The 21,427-nt window shown below is 37.7% G+C and overlaps 1 protein-coding gene across 2 annotated transcripts; it reads left to right on the top strand.

The window, feature by feature from the left end:
* The first annotated feature begins 358 nt into the window (after nucleotides 1-358).
* On the top strand, nucleotides 359-18,804 carry LOC103697645 (MOB kinase activator-like 1A). Of its 2 annotated transcripts, XM_026801319.2 has the most exons (8): nucleotides 366-511; nucleotides 697-851; nucleotides 7,248-7,296; nucleotides 8,024-8,132; nucleotides 8,381-8,474; nucleotides 10,258-10,391; nucleotides 10,535-10,698; nucleotides 18,540-18,804. In XM_026801319.2, exons 5-8 carry the CDS (start codon nucleotides 8,458-8,460, stop codon nucleotides 18,612-18,614), a joined length of 390 nt encoding a protein of 129 aa, XP_026657120.1. In that variant the 5' UTR covers nucleotides 366-511; nucleotides 697-851; nucleotides 7,248-7,296; nucleotides 8,024-8,132; nucleotides 8,381-8,457; the 3' UTR covers nucleotides 18,615-18,804. The 2 variants fall into 2 exon arrangements, with proteins under 2 accessions (XP_008777775.2, XP_026657120.1); XM_008779553.4 differs by lacking the exon at nucleotides 697-851 and having other exon boundaries at nucleotides 359-511.
* The last annotated feature ends 2,623 nt before the right edge of the window (nucleotides 18,805-21,427 follow it).

Below are 21,427 nucleotides of genomic sequence, written 5' to 3'. Positions count from 1 at the left end.
AAAACTTAAGGAAAACCAGAATAAAATAGCCATTTAGACCTCTAGCTAGCCTTTTCTTCTTCCACTTCTCGTCCTCTTGCCAAAAACGGGCAAATGCGATTTGAAGCCGTAGGGGCCCGCACCAATAAGCACGGCGTTAGAAAAAGCCGCCCGTACACGTACGAACAGTAGGCCAAACTCCATCTTCCGGTGTCGCCCATACAAGTTTTTCTGCGGAAACGTCCTCCGCCCGCGAGATCGCCGCAGAGACGTGGACTCGGCAGACGGTAATATCTTGATCCCGCATAAAATTTCTAATGCGGGCGTAGTGCCGCGTGGGGCCCGGCCTGCCCCAAGGGCGGACGTGCCCCCGGTTTCGCTCCTTTTTGTCGAAAGGGCTTTGGGGAGAGAGGGATCGACAGCGAGCGAGCGGCCGAGCAAGGGCGACCGAAGTAACCAAGACCTCTCTCTTTCTTTCTCTCGATCTCAGCGGTTAGATCCGATCGGCGATGAGCCTCTTTGGTCTCGGCCGGTACCATCCGATCCCTTTCTCCATTCGTCTCTGTTGCTCTTCATGGATTCCCCGGTCTGATGCTGAGTTTCAAGAGTTTTTTTTTTTGTTTATTCGTTTTGTTTTTTTTGTCTTTTGGTTTTTTATCCGTTTCTGCTGTTAATTCTTGCAATTCGCTCATATTTTTGGTCTATTTATAAGTTCAGGAGCTCAAAATCTAGAAGAGATTTTGGTAGAGGGTGATACTTGTTCTGTTGACACCTCTGCTGGATTGTTTTTCTGAATTTTTGGATCGGTGGTTTTGATCACCTCAATTAAAAGTTAAAACGGTGGAAGTGTTGCTGATCCTTGTGCGGATTTGGTGAGTAATTGATTTCTTTTTCTTGTTTCCTTTTTGGGGTTCTCTGTAATGAAATGTTTGATCACTAGCAAAGTTGGATCATAGTTCCATAATGGAGATGAAGTATAATGTGTATGAGGAAATGTTTTGCTGTACTGCAAGCAATAGATGAAGTACATCAAATCTTAGCCTTGAAATTTGATAGTTGAGCAGTACCTTACTCAGGACTTATGAAACACGGGAGTTGGACGAACAAAATGTTGGGTCGCTTTCACAAACTTGGCTTTGGAACATGGAAAGTGGAACACAGGGAGATCGCGTGGTAGTTTCACATTGATATTTTGGTAGTATGAAGGGCCACAACATACCTAATCGATTGAGAAGGTAGTTGAACAAGATGTTGCGAAGTTGGCTCATTTTGGTTGCAACAGATGTTTTAACATAGATTGGAATAGATGTTTGAATGTCACTAAATGAAGACATTAATTCAAATGCAGCGAGCCACTTAGGAGGCACCCTATGGGTTAGGGAGGGTAAGATGCCTGGTGTACTTCAAGACCTTTTGTTTGCCGATTCTATTGGGTGTATTTGTACCCGTGATGTATGAAATGCCTGTTTCAGCAAAAAAAAAAAGAAGAAGACATTAATGCAAATGCTTCACAAGATTGGAAAGCTAGACTGAAGATGACTTAGTCAAAGGAAATGTATGAGTAGCCTTAATGGATATTGAAATCAACTACCATTTATGATGGTTTAACTATAAGCAAAATAGGCAAGAGATGCCTCCCTATTTATATCATGTATGACCTTGTATTTCATGTATATGTGATGCATATTGTCATGGACTTGGCTGATATGTACTTGAATCAATATATGTCAAAAGTCATCTAATGGAGCAAAGAGGTTTGATATTGTATTCGGGCTGGTTAATTCTAGAAGCTACTACAAATTGGAAAATATTCTTGGAGATCTAATTAAATAAAGCTAGTACTAATAAAATCTAGGCAAATGTAAAAGGACCAAATATCAAGATCAGTCAGAGAACTTATCCAATCAAGAGGCATATTATAGAAAATATTCTTTACTCCTATAACCACTTTCCACATTTGCACAAAGTAAAACTCCTAGCATATTATGGAGAATATTTTTCCACTTATTTGAAAACCTCATTTTTATTTTTTTAGTACGAAACGAATGTAGACACATTTGTGGGTAGGTTCAAGGGATACTATAGCTATAAATAGGGGTGCGTAGCCTTTATAAGTGGCATCTTGAATTGAATGAAATTTTTAATTCTATTCTCCATTATTTTGTGAGATCTATTTTTAATTTTTACTTCTTCCTCCTATCTTGCTACTTCATTGTTGAGTAGGTTTTCTTCCTCAAGGAGAAAAGATCGCTGCCTTAGTATCAAAGCAAGTCTAGTTTGTCTGTGATGTTCTTTCTACATGGACATTGAAGGTATGGTTCATCGAACCTCGATGCCGAGGATTGTTCCAAGAAAGGTGGAGATTTAATAGCTGCAAAAATAGGTAGTGTAATTATAGGTGGAGCGTGATTGTGTGGTTGGTCATGATCACTGCCTTAGAATATTGGAATGAGAGGATGCTATGTCATTGGATGCATCCTCCTAGCACCTCATCAATCCTTTCCACTACCATACTCTAAATCAAGGGCTGGTTCATCTTCCATTGGTTGATGTGAGTTGTAAGATTGTAATAGGCTATTTGGCATTAAAGCTAAGCTTCCTGAGTTTAATGGAAGGCTCAGTTTAGAGGACCTGCTCGATTGGATTACCATCATCGAGAGGTTCTTTGAAGCTATGGATATCCTCGACGATAAGAAGGTGAAGATCGCGACCTTGAGATTACAAGACTATGCATCTAGATAGTGGGAGAATATTCAATGCTCTCAAGTGAGCATTGGAAAAATGAAGATCAATGATTGGCCATAGATGGGGAAGTATTAAGTCATCACTTCCTTCCTATATATCACTTTCGCTTATTTATATCAATCTTATATGAATTTTAGACAATGCGAAAGGAGCATTATTGACTACATGGAAGAGTTTTTCAAACTCTTTGCCTTGGCATGCTCGTATAAGATGAAGAAACTCATGTAGCTCATTATCTCAAAGGCTTACATATTTCAGTATATGATTACGTCATTGATCGCACCATGTGGTTTGTGGATGACACCTATCACAAGATGCTACATACACAGAAGTTGGACCGAGCTCAAATAGCAAGAACGGCATCCACCGGTGCACGTGCCATAGTGTCTAATACCGTCTTCCTCCAAGGACACTACAACTAGTCAGTGTAGTACTACAAGGAGAATCATCACATTGTGGTCTTAAGTGAGGCAGGTCCTTACGAACCATGCCACGTAACGTATGCATTTTGCCAACTTGCTACACTTGTGGAGATTTAGGACATTACTTTCAAGTGTCTTTACCGACACCCTAGGTACGCTGTCTCGGTATTGAACCTTGTACCAGTGCCATGCTATCACTATATCGGTATGGTATTGTAGGAGGCCGGTTCGGCACACCGAGTATTAGTATGCCTTCCGTACTGTGTACCGGTATCGAATCGATATGGTATGATATCTCTTGTATAGATAGATATGATATGGTACGACGTACCATGCTGACACGCCACTATTGAAGTCCATCTCATCGATGCAAATGATGAATGGGATGGTGATTGATTGATGAGAGTTGGTTGATGAACCCATTTGCAATGATGATCTAGGTGATGGACCCACCATCGGGCTTGAAGCAAATCGAGGTCAAAGCCATATCTTGTGGCGAATGATGCTTTGAACCTCCTAAAGCCGAAGAAGAGGATTGGCTTTAAACCAAGATTTTCGCACTTGCTGCATCACTTACGGATGTGTCTACAACATCATCTTCAATGGCGGATCGGGTGAAAATATTGTATTTTAAGAAGTTATTGGTTAGCTCAATCTAAAGTAGAGAAGCATCCCTGACCATACAAAATTGAATGGTTCAAAAAAGAGGATGAGGTAACCATCTCTAACTATTTGTCAATTTCTCTACTAGTGACATTTATATTGATAGTCTATGGTGCAACGCAACACTGGCGGATGCTTGCTATATATTATTGGGTTGCCCTTAGCAATAGGACCAAGGGTTGATCCATGATGGAAGATACAATACATACTCCTTTCATAAAGATAAAGTCAAGGTCATGCCTCGATCCGTGAAGGAGGAATCCCCACTAAAGAAGGAGGATCCAAGTTTATTTACTATTAAAAGCTTCCTCGGTGAGAATAAGGGCCTGTGTTGCATCTATATGGTCATGGAAAGGAAGAGGGTAGGTAGATCCAATGCTCGATGACATGAAGCCACTCCTGAGTTTGATGATTTGCTACTTGAAGATCTCCTTAGAGGTCTGCCCCCCTATGTATGACATCTAGCATATGATAGACATTGTACTTGGTGTTAGCTTGCCAAATCCCCCACACTATTGTATGTTGCTAAGGAGGATGGAGCTACAATGACAAGTTAATGAGCTTTTACAGAAAGGCTTGATCCACGAGAGTTTGTCCATGCACTATGCTTGCCTTACTCTACAGAAAAATAATATATGGAGAATGTGCATGGATAGCCACGCTATCAATAAGATCATGGTAAAGTACCGATTTTCACCCCTTAATTGGATGATATGTTGGACCGGCCGATAGAAGCTTGCATCTTTTCCAAGATTGACCTTTGCTTGAGCTATCATGAAACTTGAATCCACATAGGGGATGAGTCGAAAACCATATTTAAGACATTGGATGGGCTCTATGAGGGGCTTGTTATGCCATTCGTTCTCTTAAATGCTCCGAACATATTCATGTGAGTCATGCACCATGTACTTTGACCTTTTATTGAAAGATTTGTAGTTGTATTTTTTGATAACATATTTGTGTATAGCCGTAATTCGTACAATGCACTTGAGACAGGTGTTTGGAACCTTGCGCCAAGAGAAGCTGTATGTAAACTCCAAGAAGTGGTTATGGATAGTTTTCAAATTGATCTTCCTGAGATATGTTGTATCCAAAGATAGTATCTGAATTGACGAGGAGAAGGTTAGAGCCATGATAGAATGACCAATTCCTAGAATCATCCACGATGTTCGGAGCTTCCGTGCCTTGCATTATTTTATCAATGTTTCATCAAGAACTTCTCCATCATTGCCCCTATCATTGACTGCATGAAGCAAGGGAAGTTCATTTGGATTCCCAGTGCTGAGAAAAGTTTCCACAAATTGAAGGAGTCAATGATGCAAGCATCCACTATGGTGCTACCTAACACTGGCAAAGTGTTCAAGATAAAATGTGATGCACCCAAGGTCAGTATTGGTGCAATTGTCTTTTAAGAAGGCCGACCAATGACCTACTTAGCGAAAAGCTAAATGAAATCCACCTCAATTGCTCTACCTATCAAGGTTTGCCATACTGGCCAGTACCATGCCTTATCGAGCGTACTATACCGATATCGAACAAGTATGTGGTATCGTATTGTGTTGGTACATTTGGTACGACAAACCTTGCTGTATCGTACCATGTACCAACATTATAATAGGATGGTATTGGTATGAGGTCCGATACTGAGATGACGAACCTTGCTATCTATGATTTGGAATTCTATGCTATTGTTCAGGCCTTGCAATATTAGAAGTTGCACCTCCTATAACGTGATTGTACTTTGACCATATGGTATTGTCCTTCCTCAATGGCAATCACCACCTTAATTGTTGATATGGAAGATAGGCTGCATTTATTTGGTAGTTCAACTCTATGATCAAGTAAAAGTCTGGTGCAATCAACCGAGTAGCAAACACACTCAGCCGCTGACATATTCTACTTGGTACACTCTTTGCAGAGGTAGTGGGTTTTGACCTCCTAAAAGACTTATACAAGGAAGATGCAAATTTTGGAGCTATCTAGTCCTCCTTCAAGCATGGAGATCTTTCTAACTTTAATGAAGATGAATATGGAGAGCTGGCTCAAGCAGATATTCAAGGAATGATTCATCAGCATTTGGACCACATCTTAGATTCAGTACTTGGTTAGATGGAAGGATCAACCAGCCACTGTTGATTTTTGGATTTTAGAAGTCGAGTTGATGAAGCCATTAATTTATTGGAGAAGTACAAGGCTTTCACCTTGAGGGCAAGTTCTTTCCAACATAGGGGTAATGATGCACATGCCGTGGACTTGGCTGACATGTACTTGAACCAATGTATACAAAGGCTGACCAAAGGAATAAAGAGGTTCATATTGTGTTAGGGTCTAAATCATTTCTAGAAGGTTGCTACAGCTTGAGAAATAATCGTGGAGATCTAATTGTTTAGGGCTTGTACCAAAAAAATCTAGGCAAATTTGGGAGAACCCAATATCAAGATCAGTTCGAGACCTTACCCAATGAAGATGTGTATTATAGGAAGCATTCTTTATTCTTGCAACCACTTCCAAATTTACACCAAATCAAATCCTAGCATATTATGAAGAAATTCTCTTTTTCTTATTTGAAAAATTCTTTTGCGTCTTCAGCAAGAAACGAATATGGACACATTGGTGGGTACATTTAAGGGGTACTACAACTATCGATAGGGGTGCTTAGCCATTATAAACGCCATTTTGAATTGAATGAAATTTCTAGTTCTGTTCTCCATTGTTCTGTGAGAGTACTTTATCATTGATTAAATCTTCTTTGTTGAGGTGAAAGATCACTGTGTGCACTAATGTAGTTTCGTCTTATATCTGTCAACAAATTCATTATAGCTTTGTGACACTTTCAGTTACCCATTAGGCTAGGCGTAAGTGTTCCAAGGGAAGTTATATAAAAGGGACCGCCTATCACTATTAAAGTGATTCACTAATTTTGGCTCTTGTAATAAATATGGAATTGGAGTCTGCAGATAACAAGGATTGGAGTTGCAGTGGATCTTGGAGTTATAAAGCATAACAGTGGCTTGAAAACTTGGAACTTTGAATGTGGTTTGAGAATATCACATTTACTTACAAAAGGATTCTTTAATTTCTTTCTGTATTTTTATTGAGTACTGCTTGTTCGGTTGATTATTTAGAAAAATCAAGGGAGAAAAGATTCATTGAGTGATTTTATGATGCTCTACCTACATTTTAGTTCTGACTTCCTTGACTTACTTTGGTATTTATGCTGGGTTTTCTTTTTCTTGTTTTTGGTTAATTTAGGAACAGAAGTGTTTTCTTTTAAGTAATTGCGTAGGATGAAGCTGGTTAATAGATATTACAATTTTATCTCATCTCTTTTTGTTGGATACTGCTGGATCAGTGAATTTTTTGCACTATACAACTAAATTATGGGCTTTAAGCTCTTTCCTTGTGCAATTCTTTTACCATAGATTTTCTCCATCTCAGGAACCAAAGGACATTCCGGCCAAAAAAGAGTGCACCATCTGGTAGTAAGGTTGCCTCTCTAACCACATATGATCATTTGGTTCTCCATTTCAGGATTATACAACCTAAACTGTATTTAATCATAAACATAAGAAATATCAATTTCTATCTTCTGTGATTATTTTCTTGTTTTCATTTCTGATTCAAACGCTTGTTAGTTTTGAGTCCCATTTTTGCATTATTGCAATCTTCTTCTTATTTTATTCATTCAGTGTTAACTTTCGGGTATGATTCTTCTTAAACTTCTGATGGTGATACATTTTCCACTTCTTTCTCTGTATTTTTGCCCTATTCATTTCTTATTCTGATAACTAGTTGAGAAATTTGTGAATAGAAAAGGATCAATTATACATTTTTATGACATTACATATATTTTTCAATTATTTACAAAGTTGTTCATGTAACTAATGATAGCTTTGGATTCATCATACATCACTTTGCTTCCATGTACCTGTAGGTTTCAAGAAATGATGGGGCAGTAGAGTGACATATTGCTTTTGCTTCTCGCATTTAATATTACCATTTATATTTTCTTTAAACATGCATTGGACATCTACTCTTCAGATAATATTCTTACCAATGACAATTTCACACAGAACTATGGTCGTTTACACTCAGTATTTATTTTAGTTTCAAATGTATATCACAGTGTGCAGGAAAAAAATATTACAAGTATAAATTAAGGAATTTTATTATAATTTCACAATCTTTTTCTTCTTTTCTTTTTCAATATGCAGGGTGCCCAACTCAGAAAGCATATTGATGCTACTTTGGGCAGTGGAAACCTCAGGGAAGCAGTAAGGCTTCCTCCAGGGGAGGATGCCAATGAGTGGCTTGCCGTCAATAGTAACATTCTTTCCCTTGTTCAGTTTGGCACTTCTCACCACATGCTACCTTGCTTTAGAGATCCATTTGGGGATCTATTTCAATTGATGTTATGCTGTCTTTAAGTTAGGTCACTGAATAAGTGAATGGATGCAACTTAATTAAATGATCAAAGAGAATTTGTTTTAGTTCCATTCCATCTGATCTTTTCAAGATTTTGATGCTGGTCTGGAGGCTAAATCCCTATTTTTGTGGTGCGTGTTTTTCAGCTTTGGATTTCTTCAACCAGGTGAATCTGCTCTATGGCACGCTAACAGAGTTTTGCACACCTGATAACTGTCCAACAATGACTGCTGGGCCAAAGTATGTTTTATCGCTTTAGTTGGAACTTATTTTAAGTTGATAATGAAATAATTGAAATTTAGTGATAAGTGTTGCTTCAAGATGTTTTTACTCCTTATTGCCTTGTTTGACAACTTCGATGTTTGAGTGATCGTTGTGTTACTTATAGTCCTGTTCAATGCTATATTTTATGCCTTTAATGTTGACATTTCAACATCTCAAAGCAGTTTACCATGTAATCTTTTCATGGTGGAACATCTTATACCTCTGTGTAGAGACAGGGCCATATTTTGCACCACAGGAATCAGGAGTTGATGTATATGGTTGATGCTTGGATTCAATGACACTTACTTCCAGGTTTCACATTTGTTGGGATCTGCTTCCAGGAAATAAAATTTCTTCTTTCTCTCTGTTTTGTCCTGTCATGCTTGCTCTATAATTCATTTACAGTTTAAGCCACACAAACAAATGCTCTCACATTTCTTATAAATAGAATCTGGAAATGAGTATATTTTTTCATGCTTCAGATTATGACTTCTGCAGCACAACCATCTGGAGTTCATGCAAATGATGTTTACCAATTAATTCACATTTTTCTCCCCCTTTCCTTTTTCATCTAACTATTAATTGAACAAAATCATATATTAAGCATAAGCTTCTTGCCTAGGTCATCAATTGCTTGAGCTTCTTTCTTTTGTCAAAGTTTTGTTAATACATCTTCAGTCAGCTTCCTTTTCTTTTCTTTTTTGTTTGCTTTTTTTGTGTACATCCTATAAAATATCATCCTATCTTCTTGAGTAAGCCTTTTGACAATATCAGGAAATTGATTCTGCTCCTATGTTCTTTGTTGAATTTTGACCCAAGATTGTCCAATCTAACCATAATTTGTCATCCAAATGTGATAACTTATGACTCCTAGATATCTGGATTATATTCTTATGATAGTTAGCATCCTCTAATTAAATCTTTTACAGTTAGAGACTGAAACTGTCGATAACTTATGACTCCTAGATATCTGGATTATATTCTTATGATAGTTAGCATCCTCTAATTAAATCTTTTACAGATAGAGACTGAAACTGTCAGTCATGCCTTATTTAGTTAATTCCAAAAGCAACAGCCTTCTGAATATGATCTCTTCTACCTCCCTCTGTAAATGCCTCCCTGTTAAGACTCCCTCTGTAAATGCCTCCCTGTCAAGACTCCCAGGACCGCATCACCTCTAAACAGTACCTGCTCCATATGGATGTGGCTGTCCATTAGACAGACAATAGCGAACTTAACACCCTACCAAAAGAAAATGATGATCAATATTTGAGCTGGAACTATATGAACTAGGTGGCTTTTTCATGCACTATCATTATTCCATAAACTTTCGAAAAGATCACTACATGTAACTTTATACTCTGTATCTTTATCTTCAATTTTTATGTGACCTTTTTCATGTCTTTCCTTCAAGTCATAGCTTTCTCGACTCTAAGTTTGTCTATCAACATCTAGAAGTCTCTTTCAATGCCTTATTGCTAACTTACAATAAAATGATTGATGGTTTTGCTCTGATGAAACTTTGTGAATTTTAGGGCATAGCCAATCTTATAAGATGTACTGCAACTGAAATAGTATATGATTGTATAACCATGTTTAACTATCTTGTCAGTTACATTGTTATATTTTAAATGGAAATCATAGCATGATTTTGTTCTTCACTGTAAATATGATGGCTTAGTAGAAGCTGCTACCTATGTACATTTTCAGTTGCATGAATGCAAAATCAATTCACACTGATGAATTTGAAATTATGCAGGTATGAGTATAGGTGGGCTGATGGTGTGCACATAAAGAAGCCCATAGAAGTGTCTGCACCAAAATATGTTGAGTATCTGATGGGCTGGATTGAAGCTCAACTTGATGACGAATCCATATTCCCTCAAAAGCTTGGTAGTATTTTGGAAAAATATGGATGCATAGAAATTCATATCTCGTGGTTATATTTACTCCAAATAGTTGGGATAAGGCTTAGTGGTTATGAATGTAATTATGGTCTTCCACTCATATTTACTAACCCAATCTTTACTTTTTAGGAGCTCCTTTTCCTCCAAATTTTAGAGAAATTGTAAAGACTATTTTCAAGCGTTTATTCCGTGTTTATGCCCACATATACCACTCTCATTTTCAGAAGATAGTCAGTCTCAAGGAAGAGGCTCACCTTAACACCTGCTTCAAGCATTTCATTCTGTTTACACATGTAAGTTTCTTACATGCTAGTACTTTGCTTTCTGAACATCTTAGAAGTGGTATCTATTCCATGTTTCTGATACTACTAGAGAAGGTCTAGCCCATGCTTTACATGCATGTGTACTTTACAGGACATGTATTTCCGTTTGATCAGGGAAATAATGTATTCTAAGTTAGTTCGTAAACCAGCACACTTTGTCCATCTTCTTGAAAAGATAAAGATGTTACATCTCAGCTTTCTCAGCATATGATTTTGCAAACACTCAGTATGTTGTAGAACTATATCATTTATGTGATCAGGCATGCTGGAATGATATTGATGGTTTTTATTTTTTAATAAAGATTCATGCTGACCCAACAATTCTAGAAATTAGATCTATCTTCTGGATTTCTCTGGCCCATTCTGCTGTATACCAATACATACTTCTACAGTCCAAATATATGGTGCCAATACATTGGTGACTATATAACAGGATCTAGATCAAATCTTCTTCAATTTCGAGCATATCTATGCTTCAGGTAGACCAACTTGCTGATTTAGTCATTGGGTTTGGTCTGGTTGGGTCTCCTACAAGTAATTCAAACTGTCGCAGTTTTTATAGAACTATCTCAATGACTCCAAGTTGCAGTTTTTCTACTGGTTCTGGTTTGAGATGCCATCAACCTAACTTATTTAGCAGCCTTTCATAAAGACAACTTCCCTCTGCTAACTGCATAGCTCAAAGGCCAAACATTTATCACTTGTGGGATCATTGGTAAGTCAACTTGAAGCCGTTACTTGCTAAATAAGAAAATCGGGAAAGGTGCAAGAAAGTAAAATTCTAGAACATAACAATAGAAGGTACTTGGGAATGATTTATGTCATGGATTAAATTGTTGTTCAGCATAGCCATTATGGCAAGGTATGTGCTGTTCTGGTGACTTACTGGCACATTGTACCGAAATGATGTTAGCGTTGTGCGGATTATTCACACACCATGATGCCAATATTTGCCAAGCACTAGCATGGTATGGTACATATTGTGCTGATACCAGGGCAGCATGCTACACCACAAACAGTAATTTATCGAATTCGGACTAGTTTCTAGACCCTGTTGGAAACCATGGATTGTAACTACATGGTCGTGATATTCTGTTCTCTATGGAGCATATCTTTGTGTCAAGATGCAGGCATGGTATGGGGTGGGAAGTTCCTGATATTGTGTATATCAGTCTATGCTAGTGGTGCCGGTCAAGACACTGATATGGACCAACATGGACTGGTATGAATTAGATTTTACTATCATTAGCCTTGGCATGTGGCTGACCACATAGCTAAGCATTTGATTAGTGTGATAGAACAAGGTATGCTAAGAATGGTGCAGCAGACCATACTTCAATTCTTGTTTGAAACCCAGTTTAGTTTCTCTAGTTGTTTTCCACAAGGTATGCCATATTGTATTGAACCAGGTAGTACAGAGCGTACCGTATTGTATCGGTTCAGTACCGATATGCGGTATAGAGGACATACTGACACTCGATATACTGAACCGCCTTCGGTACCGGATGTACCGATACAATAACAAGGTGGCATTGGTACAGAGCCCGATACCGAGATAGCGTACCTTGGTTTTACAGACTCATGAGCAAGGATTTAGATCCCGTTGGAAGAGGAAGATATCCTCGATACCATACCATTTTGATAGTAAAAATGAGACTAGGATTGCTGCGGGGCACTGGGCTGGAAATTTCCGACCATCTCGATTATGACTTGACATTCAGGACAGTTAGGACGGATCTGGATTTCTTTTGTTCTTGTTGTTATTGACTGTCTTAGTCTGTTGGATATACTGTCCCATCGGTGTACTGTATTGTCCTAGTTGCCAACTGAGATGGGGCTTGTTAAAGAGATTTAAACCCTTGTTACTGACTCTTTGATTCAAGAACCATTGAATTGATAATTTTAAGAGATAGGATAAAATCAAAAATTCAATTGCCCATGCTACTTGTGCGCTAGCTAGTGGCTGATCTGTTATGAAGAGTTCATTACCCCAATGTACAAAGTATCACTCTTCGTGTGGACCAATACTTGCATCCTTAGATAATACACCAAAGCGAATACTCATTCAATTTTTCAACTTGACTAGGCAACTCCAGTCATAAGCTTTGTCTTTATACATCTGAGTTTAGAGTCAAATCAATTCAAAACTAGAAAATTCATTCAAACTTAGCTTGCTTCAAAATGACTTTCGGTTTTGGAAAGGTAATGGAATATTATAGAGTAAATGACTATGTCTTGTTTGGAAGGACAGTATGGTGCGGTTTAAACTGGCTAAATATGTTGATAAAACAACACTATGACCTAGGTTGTCATGCCTCTGCCATTTAATTCATTATTATTTATTTCATGCAATTACTTTGATAAATTTTATAAAGATTCTTATATTCATTTCACCTTACATCGGCATGCTATAAATCTTGGTAACCCTGAAATTAATTGGCTTCTGCCTTTCCTTTTTGGTCAATATCATAGTCATAATGAATTAATTTGAAAAACTAACATGAAATTAAAAACTGTTTATTTATTTCTATTTATTCTTAATGTTGTAGAATTATCTTATATACGATTAAATGATTATCCTAATATTTTTTTCATATTTGTTGTCATGGAATGAATGTCAGACAATAGTGATTCACAGTCACTTATGCTAGACATAATGAGGTTCTCAAAATTCAGATATGAAACTACAAGAGTCATGAATGTGTATGTCGATACAATGTGTTGTATAGGGGAAAACACAAGGATAAGCAAAGGTTGTACATTAGCTTGCTGAAATTTTATTTCACTCTAGTAGATGGACCAATTGAATTTGCAGGTAACTAACATCTTGTAAGATTCTTGCATTCTGATCTCTTTACTAAGTTCTTAAACAAAATAGGATTTAAACATTGTTGAAGCAATTCCTAGAATATTATTTGATAGCTAGCCTGTAGCCCTTCTCTGTCAATAAATCCTGGTCCATATTATAAGACCTTCTAATCAAAATAAAATATTATAAGACCCTAACAAAGTGGCCAACCGCACTGTATTTCCAATATACAGTTAGTGTATGCAGTCACACTGCATATGGACCTAAAAGGCAGTCATAAAAAAATTAATCTGAATTTCAAAACTATGAAATTAATCTGAATTTTAAGTTGAATAAGGATCCATAAAACCGACCCTTATAGTTGGGAATAGGCTTGAAGGTTATAGTTATGGTTGCACATATGCAAATGCATGTGACTGGCAAATATTTTAGATGTAGAATAAGTTTTGATTATATTAAAGAAGTTATTTAAGATTAGATGCATACTAGATTTTAATATATCTTCTTCATGAAATGGCTTAAGATTTATTTGCTCTATTATGTTAGATAAATTTTTAAGTTTTACTATGATATGCTATATTGTACCAAACCAAGCGGTATGGGATGTACCATACCATACAAGTTCGGTATCGGTATACTGTATGGAGGGTGTACCGATACTCGATATGCCGAACCGGCCTCCATACCGGGCATACCAACACAGTAATAGGGTGGCACTGTTATGGGGCCCGGTACCAAGACGGCATATCTTGAGTTTTACCATGACTAACAAACCACTATAAATTATCTTTTAGTAGACATGCAACGCCTATCAAGCCCGGAATCATAGGAATTCCAACTTGAGGAGTGTTTTCCTTTTGACTCCTCAGAGTCCAGCAATGTTAGAATCTCTTTCTTATACATGTTTAGCATGGTTTATGCCTATAAGGGAGACATAATTAAGGTTATTATGGGAATTGAAAAGTTGGGAATTGTTGCTGCTTTTATATAATATGAGGAGAGGCTACATATGTTAATTCCTGATAATTATTCTTTTGTTTTCTTGAGTTAAAAGATGCAATAGATAATGTGCATGAACCTTAATGGTCTGAGGCCGCTAAAAAGGCTTTCATTACAACATATTATGAAGGCTAATGCGAACTAAATGCAAGGCAATTCAAAGAAATAACTTGCTTTTTTACATAAAATAACTTTAACATACTATAATTATTTGCAATTGATTAATAATTATTTAGCCTCCAAAATATAACAATTAAATATATTTGAGTTATACTAGAAAATAAAGAAAAAGATTTTGATGCATGCAGTAGTAAAAGGCTGTGAAACTTACTAGTTATAGTGAATATCTTCATAGTAACAAATGCCAAAGTATTTAATTTCTTAATGCAATATGAATTAAGCTTAAAATTATCGGAACTACACAAATACAAAACCTATACAAACAAAATACCCTTAAAATGTTGTCTAATATCTTTTCTTGGATTCTTGTATTTTTTTCTCCTTTTCATTTTTTTGAAGTTTTCTCTCAATTTTCTTCATTGAAACTCCAAAACTTGGATTGGAATTTCTAGAACTGCCTAAAATGCGAAAAATGAAACTCCATAATCCAGCCAAAACCGAAACTGAGATTTGAACTTAAGTTTGTGAGATGATTATTTAATTCGTTCAAACATCTTTAAGTGTGAGTACACTAAGACCAACACCATCAGGATAGTGCAAGAACACCCTATTGGCTTGAGCACCCAACTATTGATAGATATCCTTTCTAGTTTCATTATTAAGTTAAAATATGCTTCTTTGTTTACTCATAAAATTATGCGCTGTCTGCCATTTGCAGCATTCACCACCTTTTGGTAACATATTATTACTGTGTGTTATGCACCTTCCTTAGGTATTTCACTATGATCACATGACTCACAAACTTTTAAATGCACATGTGGACATGGTCTGCTTGCCAAATCTAGGAAAATTCACATTATCATGGGTGAAGTATAATGGGCAATATAACCTTGATTCCTAAGATGGGATTAGATTTTTATGTCTTCTATGCTCCATTGATTCAATTGAATGTGCTTGGTTTGTCATATTTATTGATCCATTTAAGTTACTCTAATTGAGTGTTTTGAATTTAATGATAGAGAATCTACTTACTACATTTAATGTAGACTTACTATGCAAGTAACAATGAAGCTTACTAATCAGCCACCCAATAAGGTCCTTGCAATATGACATGTGATCCACAATATAGTGTAGTAGTTAATATTATTTTATGGCATATAGTAATGTAGATTATTGCATATTAAACTCTATTATTGACTTATGAGTACCTTATAATTACATATAAACATATTATACATCAATTACATAGTTATTGACCAATTATCAATATTAAAACTGTGTGCAGTATTTGATTGTTATACATCATGTAACTTTCTTTACCATTGAGATTTTTCTAACATATCTTCCTCCCTGCATAGTTTGGTAGCAAGTTTAGTTTAATAGAGAGGCATGTGTCTCTATGTTTTGGTGTGTGAGGGAGTACCTCTAGCATGGTAATAAAGTTGCGTTTTTTCCTTAAAATATGAACTGATTAGTGAGAAGAAATAATTCCTTCAACCTATTCAACTGGAGCCTCTTGGAAAAAATTTAGGAAGTTTTTTTATAGTGAACATGTCATAGCTAATTACTTTTTTTTTTTTACATTTTAAAGATTGGCATTCTATATCCAATATCTCGATCTAAGTATGGAGGTTAGAATAAATACAATAATGATGAATGGAGGTCAGAATAAATACAATAATGATGAATGAATTTTTTTTTTACATTTTAAAGATTGAAAAGGTTTCATGTCCGCTTTTCTTTCATTGATCCATAACAAATTGAGTTACATAATCTCTATTTATGCTAGTGAGGTCTGTCCTTGTACAATTCTGGTTAGATTTCTCTTCTAGTTAAAAGAGGATACAACTCTCTTGAAATAAACATGAGTAGTGGAAATAATCACGAAAAAACTAAAATCCTGTGGAAGGTAGATCTCAACTTCTATGTCGATTTTGCCTACAGCCACTTGGCTTAATTCTTGCAAGATTGGAAGATATGCTCAATTAAAGTCTTTCTCGAGAAAGAAATTTTTTCTTTGATCAGCCCATTTTGGAGTCCAAATAGTGGAATTGGGCATTGATTCTTAGGTGTGCAGCACCCTTAAGGAAGGGGGGGTTTAAAAAAGAGCACCTTAATTGGACGTTGTACGAGCAAGTTATGGTCTTCAAAATTTTGGCATGCGATTCGGCTTCTCGATGTGTCAGATCTCACTTCTAGATCTTGTCCAATTCTCCCTGTAGTGGTCAAAGTGGTCGATATCGAGTTTGGTAATCCTCCTAGATCAAAATATTAGTTCCCACTATTTATATTGCTATTCTTCAATATTTTCTACTAAAGCATCTCTATCATTGTTTTATGCTCAATTATCTAGGCTTTTCATTGTATGGACAATTATGTCAATAGTGCAAATTGTAAGGAATGAAAGATGTAAGACAAAAATTGTTATAAAAATGTCAGTGCTACAACTAGGGAAAAATATGCAATAAAGGAAATATATATGTATGCTTATTTATTTCTATTAATGACAGGCTCATGCTTTCTATTGAACTAGGTATATTATGTTTCTAAATAAAATCGAAGAATGATAGTTATAATACTATACACATAATGAACATGCTTGAACACACATTTGCGAACAATTAAGCACAACTAAGAACCAAATATTGAAAAAGCTACAACTTTTTTGTTTAGCTAAATCAAGTTCGTACCCGCGGGAACTTTAATATAGTTGTCCACCAGGCCAAAGCCCTAATGATAATTAGAAGTTAACATGTAGGAATCACAATATACACTTTGTTATAAGAAACCTGTATTCTTGTAGTAAGGTGGCCTAGTGGCTGTGGTGCCTCCTCTTTCAATCAAGATGCCTCATTCCATCAGCATCAATATCAGGTTGGCTTTATGGATTAAGTTGTGACATGAAAAGTTTGGAAAATTTTACCACTGACTCATGATGGGACATGAGTCCTTGTTGAGGAACTACTAATTTCCTAGCCTGGCAATTATGAGAAGAGAGGGTCCTTTTATGAACCTAAAGGACTAGCTAGCTAATAGGAGATCTACCATATTAGTGGTGGAGTTTAAGCTCATGCACCCAGGAATGACCCTTTAAAGTTCCTGAGTACATGGTGTAATTAGGCAAGTTCGATATTGGGTATTGCATTTGTTGCAGAAGCACACATTATAAGCGAAACAACTAATTGGAATGAACTCATTGTGCCTTCTGGAATGCCTCAAAATTCAAATTCAAGGTTTAAAGTATGCTATACCATGGTCTAGAAGTGTCTTCTTGCAGTCTCATGAAAATCTACTCTCATGAAAATCTACTCTAGCTACTAGTACAGATGGGTTGCTCTAAACTAAAAGTGTATGCCATTCTTGCATGTAAGAATGTTACTATAGATACTCACCAAATCATGTGTTATACATGTGACCTCTACCACTTTTCTACGACTCTTGAATATGGTTTGCCTGGCCAACTAATTCATTTGATCCCATCAAGTAATACCTCTATTTGATGATCTTGACAACATTTTCTTCTACAAGTTGAAATCTGGGGAACCTGACCTTGTCTGAGTCCAAGTTCCTGTCTGAGTTGGCTCATTTTCAGGTCAGATCTGTCCTTTGTATAGGAGAAATGTGTAAATAGAATCAGAAACTTCATTTAAGCTTTAGTTCCTTGGCCAGCTATTGGGACCATGAAATGGAAGAAGGCCTATGGCATGTCATTCTGATTTTCAGGAACTTATGTTAGTTTTTAGAGGTTTCATATATTTATTACTGCAAAGTGCACAATATTTTATTTGATTTGAGCTAGTTTCATATTCGTGGTGTGAAGTACTTGATATAGTGGATTAAAGAAAAGTTCTTGTCTGCTGACATTTGCATGTATTTAATGCAGGAGTTTGGCTTGATTGACAAAAAGGAGCTTGGTCCACTTCAAGAGCTCATAGAATCTATAATCGTTCCCTATTAATACTCTTGACTGTATATTTGAAGACATGTTTGTAGTGCCTTCACTAATCTTGCCCACCGCCTTGGAAACAAGGTGGTGTCTGCAACCTTCGTGTTGTAATTTCAGGATGCACTGGCTAGCTATGATGGGAGTTTGGGTTGCATTACTTTTAAATAAAATGCTAATTCCTGGTATAGGTTTAGCTTCCATGTGCTGAATGATGTTTATTTGATAATATTGCTTTTTTTGCCTCTGTTACCATGTACTGGAGGAGCAAACAGGGTTTGAATGCTGTCCGGGCCCCTGGTAACTACAAGAATCATCGAGCAAAATTAAATGATTCATTGTTCACTATAGGTTTTCTTACCAGAGACAAACAGATGGCAATGAACGCCAGAAGATTGTTCGAAGATAGCTTTCCTCTTTTGGATTTTTGCTAAACTGGAAACTAGTTAGTGTGAAGGATTGGACAGTAATTGGAGTATGTTGAAGGTGAGCACACAATGGTCAAATTGCTCTATTGTAACCCGGAGGTCATAGATTCGGATTATAGAAATAGTCTCTCCGCATGCGAGGGTAGGGCTATGTACTTTTGGCCCTCTCCAGGTCCTAAAATGGTGGGAGCTTTATATACTTGGCCACCTTGTTTTAATTTTCTATGTATATGTTGAGTTTATCGTTCCAAGCTGTAGTGCAGCATGCTGGCTTGCATTAGAGGAAAGTGAAAGAAAGGTTACTACATGGCAGGTGAGGTATCAAAAAAGAAGGGTATGCCATCTCCCTTTGGTTGTTGTCAAACTATAATGGTTTCCATTGGAGCTGTTTCGAGATGTTAGATTTTCAATGGAAATGTTCAATTTTGGCACTGAAATTTGCTCTAGGGATTATGTATGAATTTTTTTTTGCCTTCACCATTTCAATATCAGTTTTATTGGTTGCTTTCCTTTTTTTATTGTTTATTGATTAGCAAGAATGAAATGTAGACATGAATCTGTTGGCACATGCATTAAATATCTCTAGCATGGCTGCGTTGATCCAAAGCTGATGTCAAAAGTTAGCATTGGCATATGAAATAGGTGCACGAGGGAACAAGTTGCACTTTTTATTGGTGAAATTCTCTTGTTCATGGGAATAATTATGTTCAAGGTATCAGCTATATGGCCTCAGCTTATGTACCCCTACACCCTAGATATGTCTTAAGCTCTGTGGTCCATGTATGCTTAATATCTTATCTTAGCCACTAACATAAGTTTCAGCCAACCTTAAGGTCCTAGCCTTGTTTCTTCATCTTCATTGTGTTGTGGAGCAGGAAAAGTAATGGGAAGATCATCCGAGCAGTGTCTGTTATGAAGCCAAAATTTTATTGGAAATATCATCTGAAATAGTGAAGTTTGTGGAGAGCTGGAGTTCATAGGAAGCTTCTGAACCACCTTGATATCCAATGTGATCTCTCTTAAATGATGGTAGCTACTTAAAAGTGCAAACCTGAAACTGCAATTTAGTAGAACGGTGAAAAGAAAGGGCTTCAGGAAGCTTCTGTTTGCCCCTTTTTCTTTTTTTCTTTTTTTTTTTCTTTTTTTTTGGCTGAATACGGGTGCTTCATAAAGTGCGGGTACGAATACACCCAATAAGATCAAAATACAATAACTCACGGAGTGCCAATGGCAACTCCCCCTCTCCCGACTAGAGGGCATACTCCGAGTGGTGGGCCGCGTAGGCAGCCACCCAATCGGCTGCCCTATTGGCCTTCCTGAATACATGTTTGGCCTGGATGGCCTCCCATCTCTCATCATCATCACAATGTCGCGGATTAAGAGGTGGTCTGTGCCCTCATCCCTCAACCCCCTCTGAATCCACCCGATGACAGTGGCTAAGTCACCCTCCAAAATAATCGAGCTGGCTCGCAACACTACGCACGCATGTCGAAGATCGCCCATGCTGTACGCAGCTCTGCTCTAGGAACAGATGTATCAAACAACTGGCAGCCACCTGCGGCCACTGCCCTAGAGTGCGGGCTCCGCAAGACAAAGTCTGCATCGCCCCGCATGCCGCCATCCAAAATCGACCCGTCGAAGTTGACCTTGAGGAAGCTCGGGGGTGGGGGCTCCCAGGTGAAAAACACCATCTGATGAGCTGCCGGAGCAAGGAGGAATCCCAGGTATCCCGAGTTGTCAAAGGTCTATCTGCATAAGGGGTGGGCCTGATCTCCGTGGCCTGTGCTCGAGCAAGCTCTGCCACAGACCTCGGTGACACCCTGCGCTCGCCGAGAGTACGGACATTTCTTGCCAGCTAGATCTGATGTGCTATGCAAGTCGCTCTGATGCCCTCCTCGCGAGTCCGTGAACTGGCTAACCACCGCCGTATCACCCTAAGAAATTGTAGCCGCACACTCCGGGCCCCCTGTGGGATCCCAGTCCACTGCCATGTCGACCTCGCCCATGTACACTGGAAGAGCACGTGGTCCATTGACTCCTCAGCTCCACACGTCCCGCACTCTACCGGGACCCCCCAGCTACGCCTGCTCAACACTGCTCTTGTCGGAAGGTAGTCCCAGAACACCTTCCATAGGAAGAGAGCTGCCCTCGGGTGAAGTCCGAACCTCCAAATCCAAGTGCAATCCGGCCTCGGCCGGCTGAATAACGCGGGAGAGACTCTTGTGAAAAAATGGTGAACTACTTTTTATTTAAAAATTAAAATATAAAGTTTTTGGGGCCCTTTTCTTCATTTATCTTGGTTTTGTGTATTGTTCTGAGCAATCTCTCCTTTTAAGATGACTGGAATTGCCGGCAGCTTTGATGGATATGCTGTTGGTGGAAAGGGGAGCAACCTTAATC

Source organism: Phoenix dactylifera, unplaced genomic scaffold (assembly GCF_009389715.1).
Source record: "Phoenix dactylifera cultivar Barhee BC4 unplaced genomic scaffold, palm_55x_up_171113_PBpolish2nd_filt_p 000253F, whole genome shotgun sequence".
In the NCBI taxonomy this organism is placed as follows: Eukaryota; Viridiplantae; Streptophyta; class Magnoliopsida; order Arecales; family Arecaceae; genus Phoenix; species Phoenix dactylifera.
Note: the sequence above shows the minus strand (reverse complement) of the source record. Positions and strands in the feature narration are given on the sequence as shown.

Bases quoted from the DNA above. Each gene is read 5' to 3' on its own strand.
- LOC103697645 (XM_008779553.4), top strand. From the start codon at position 489: ATGAGCCTCTTTGGTCTCGGCCG. The intron at 10,392-10,534 runs GTAGTATTTTGG...TTTACTTTTTAG, and splicing joins CATATTCCCTCAAAAGCTTG to GAGCTCCTTTTCCTCCAAAT. The intron at 10,699-18,539 runs GTAAGTTTCTTA...TATTTAATGCAG, and splicing joins ATTTCATTCTGTTTACACAT to GAGTTTGGCTTGATTGACAA.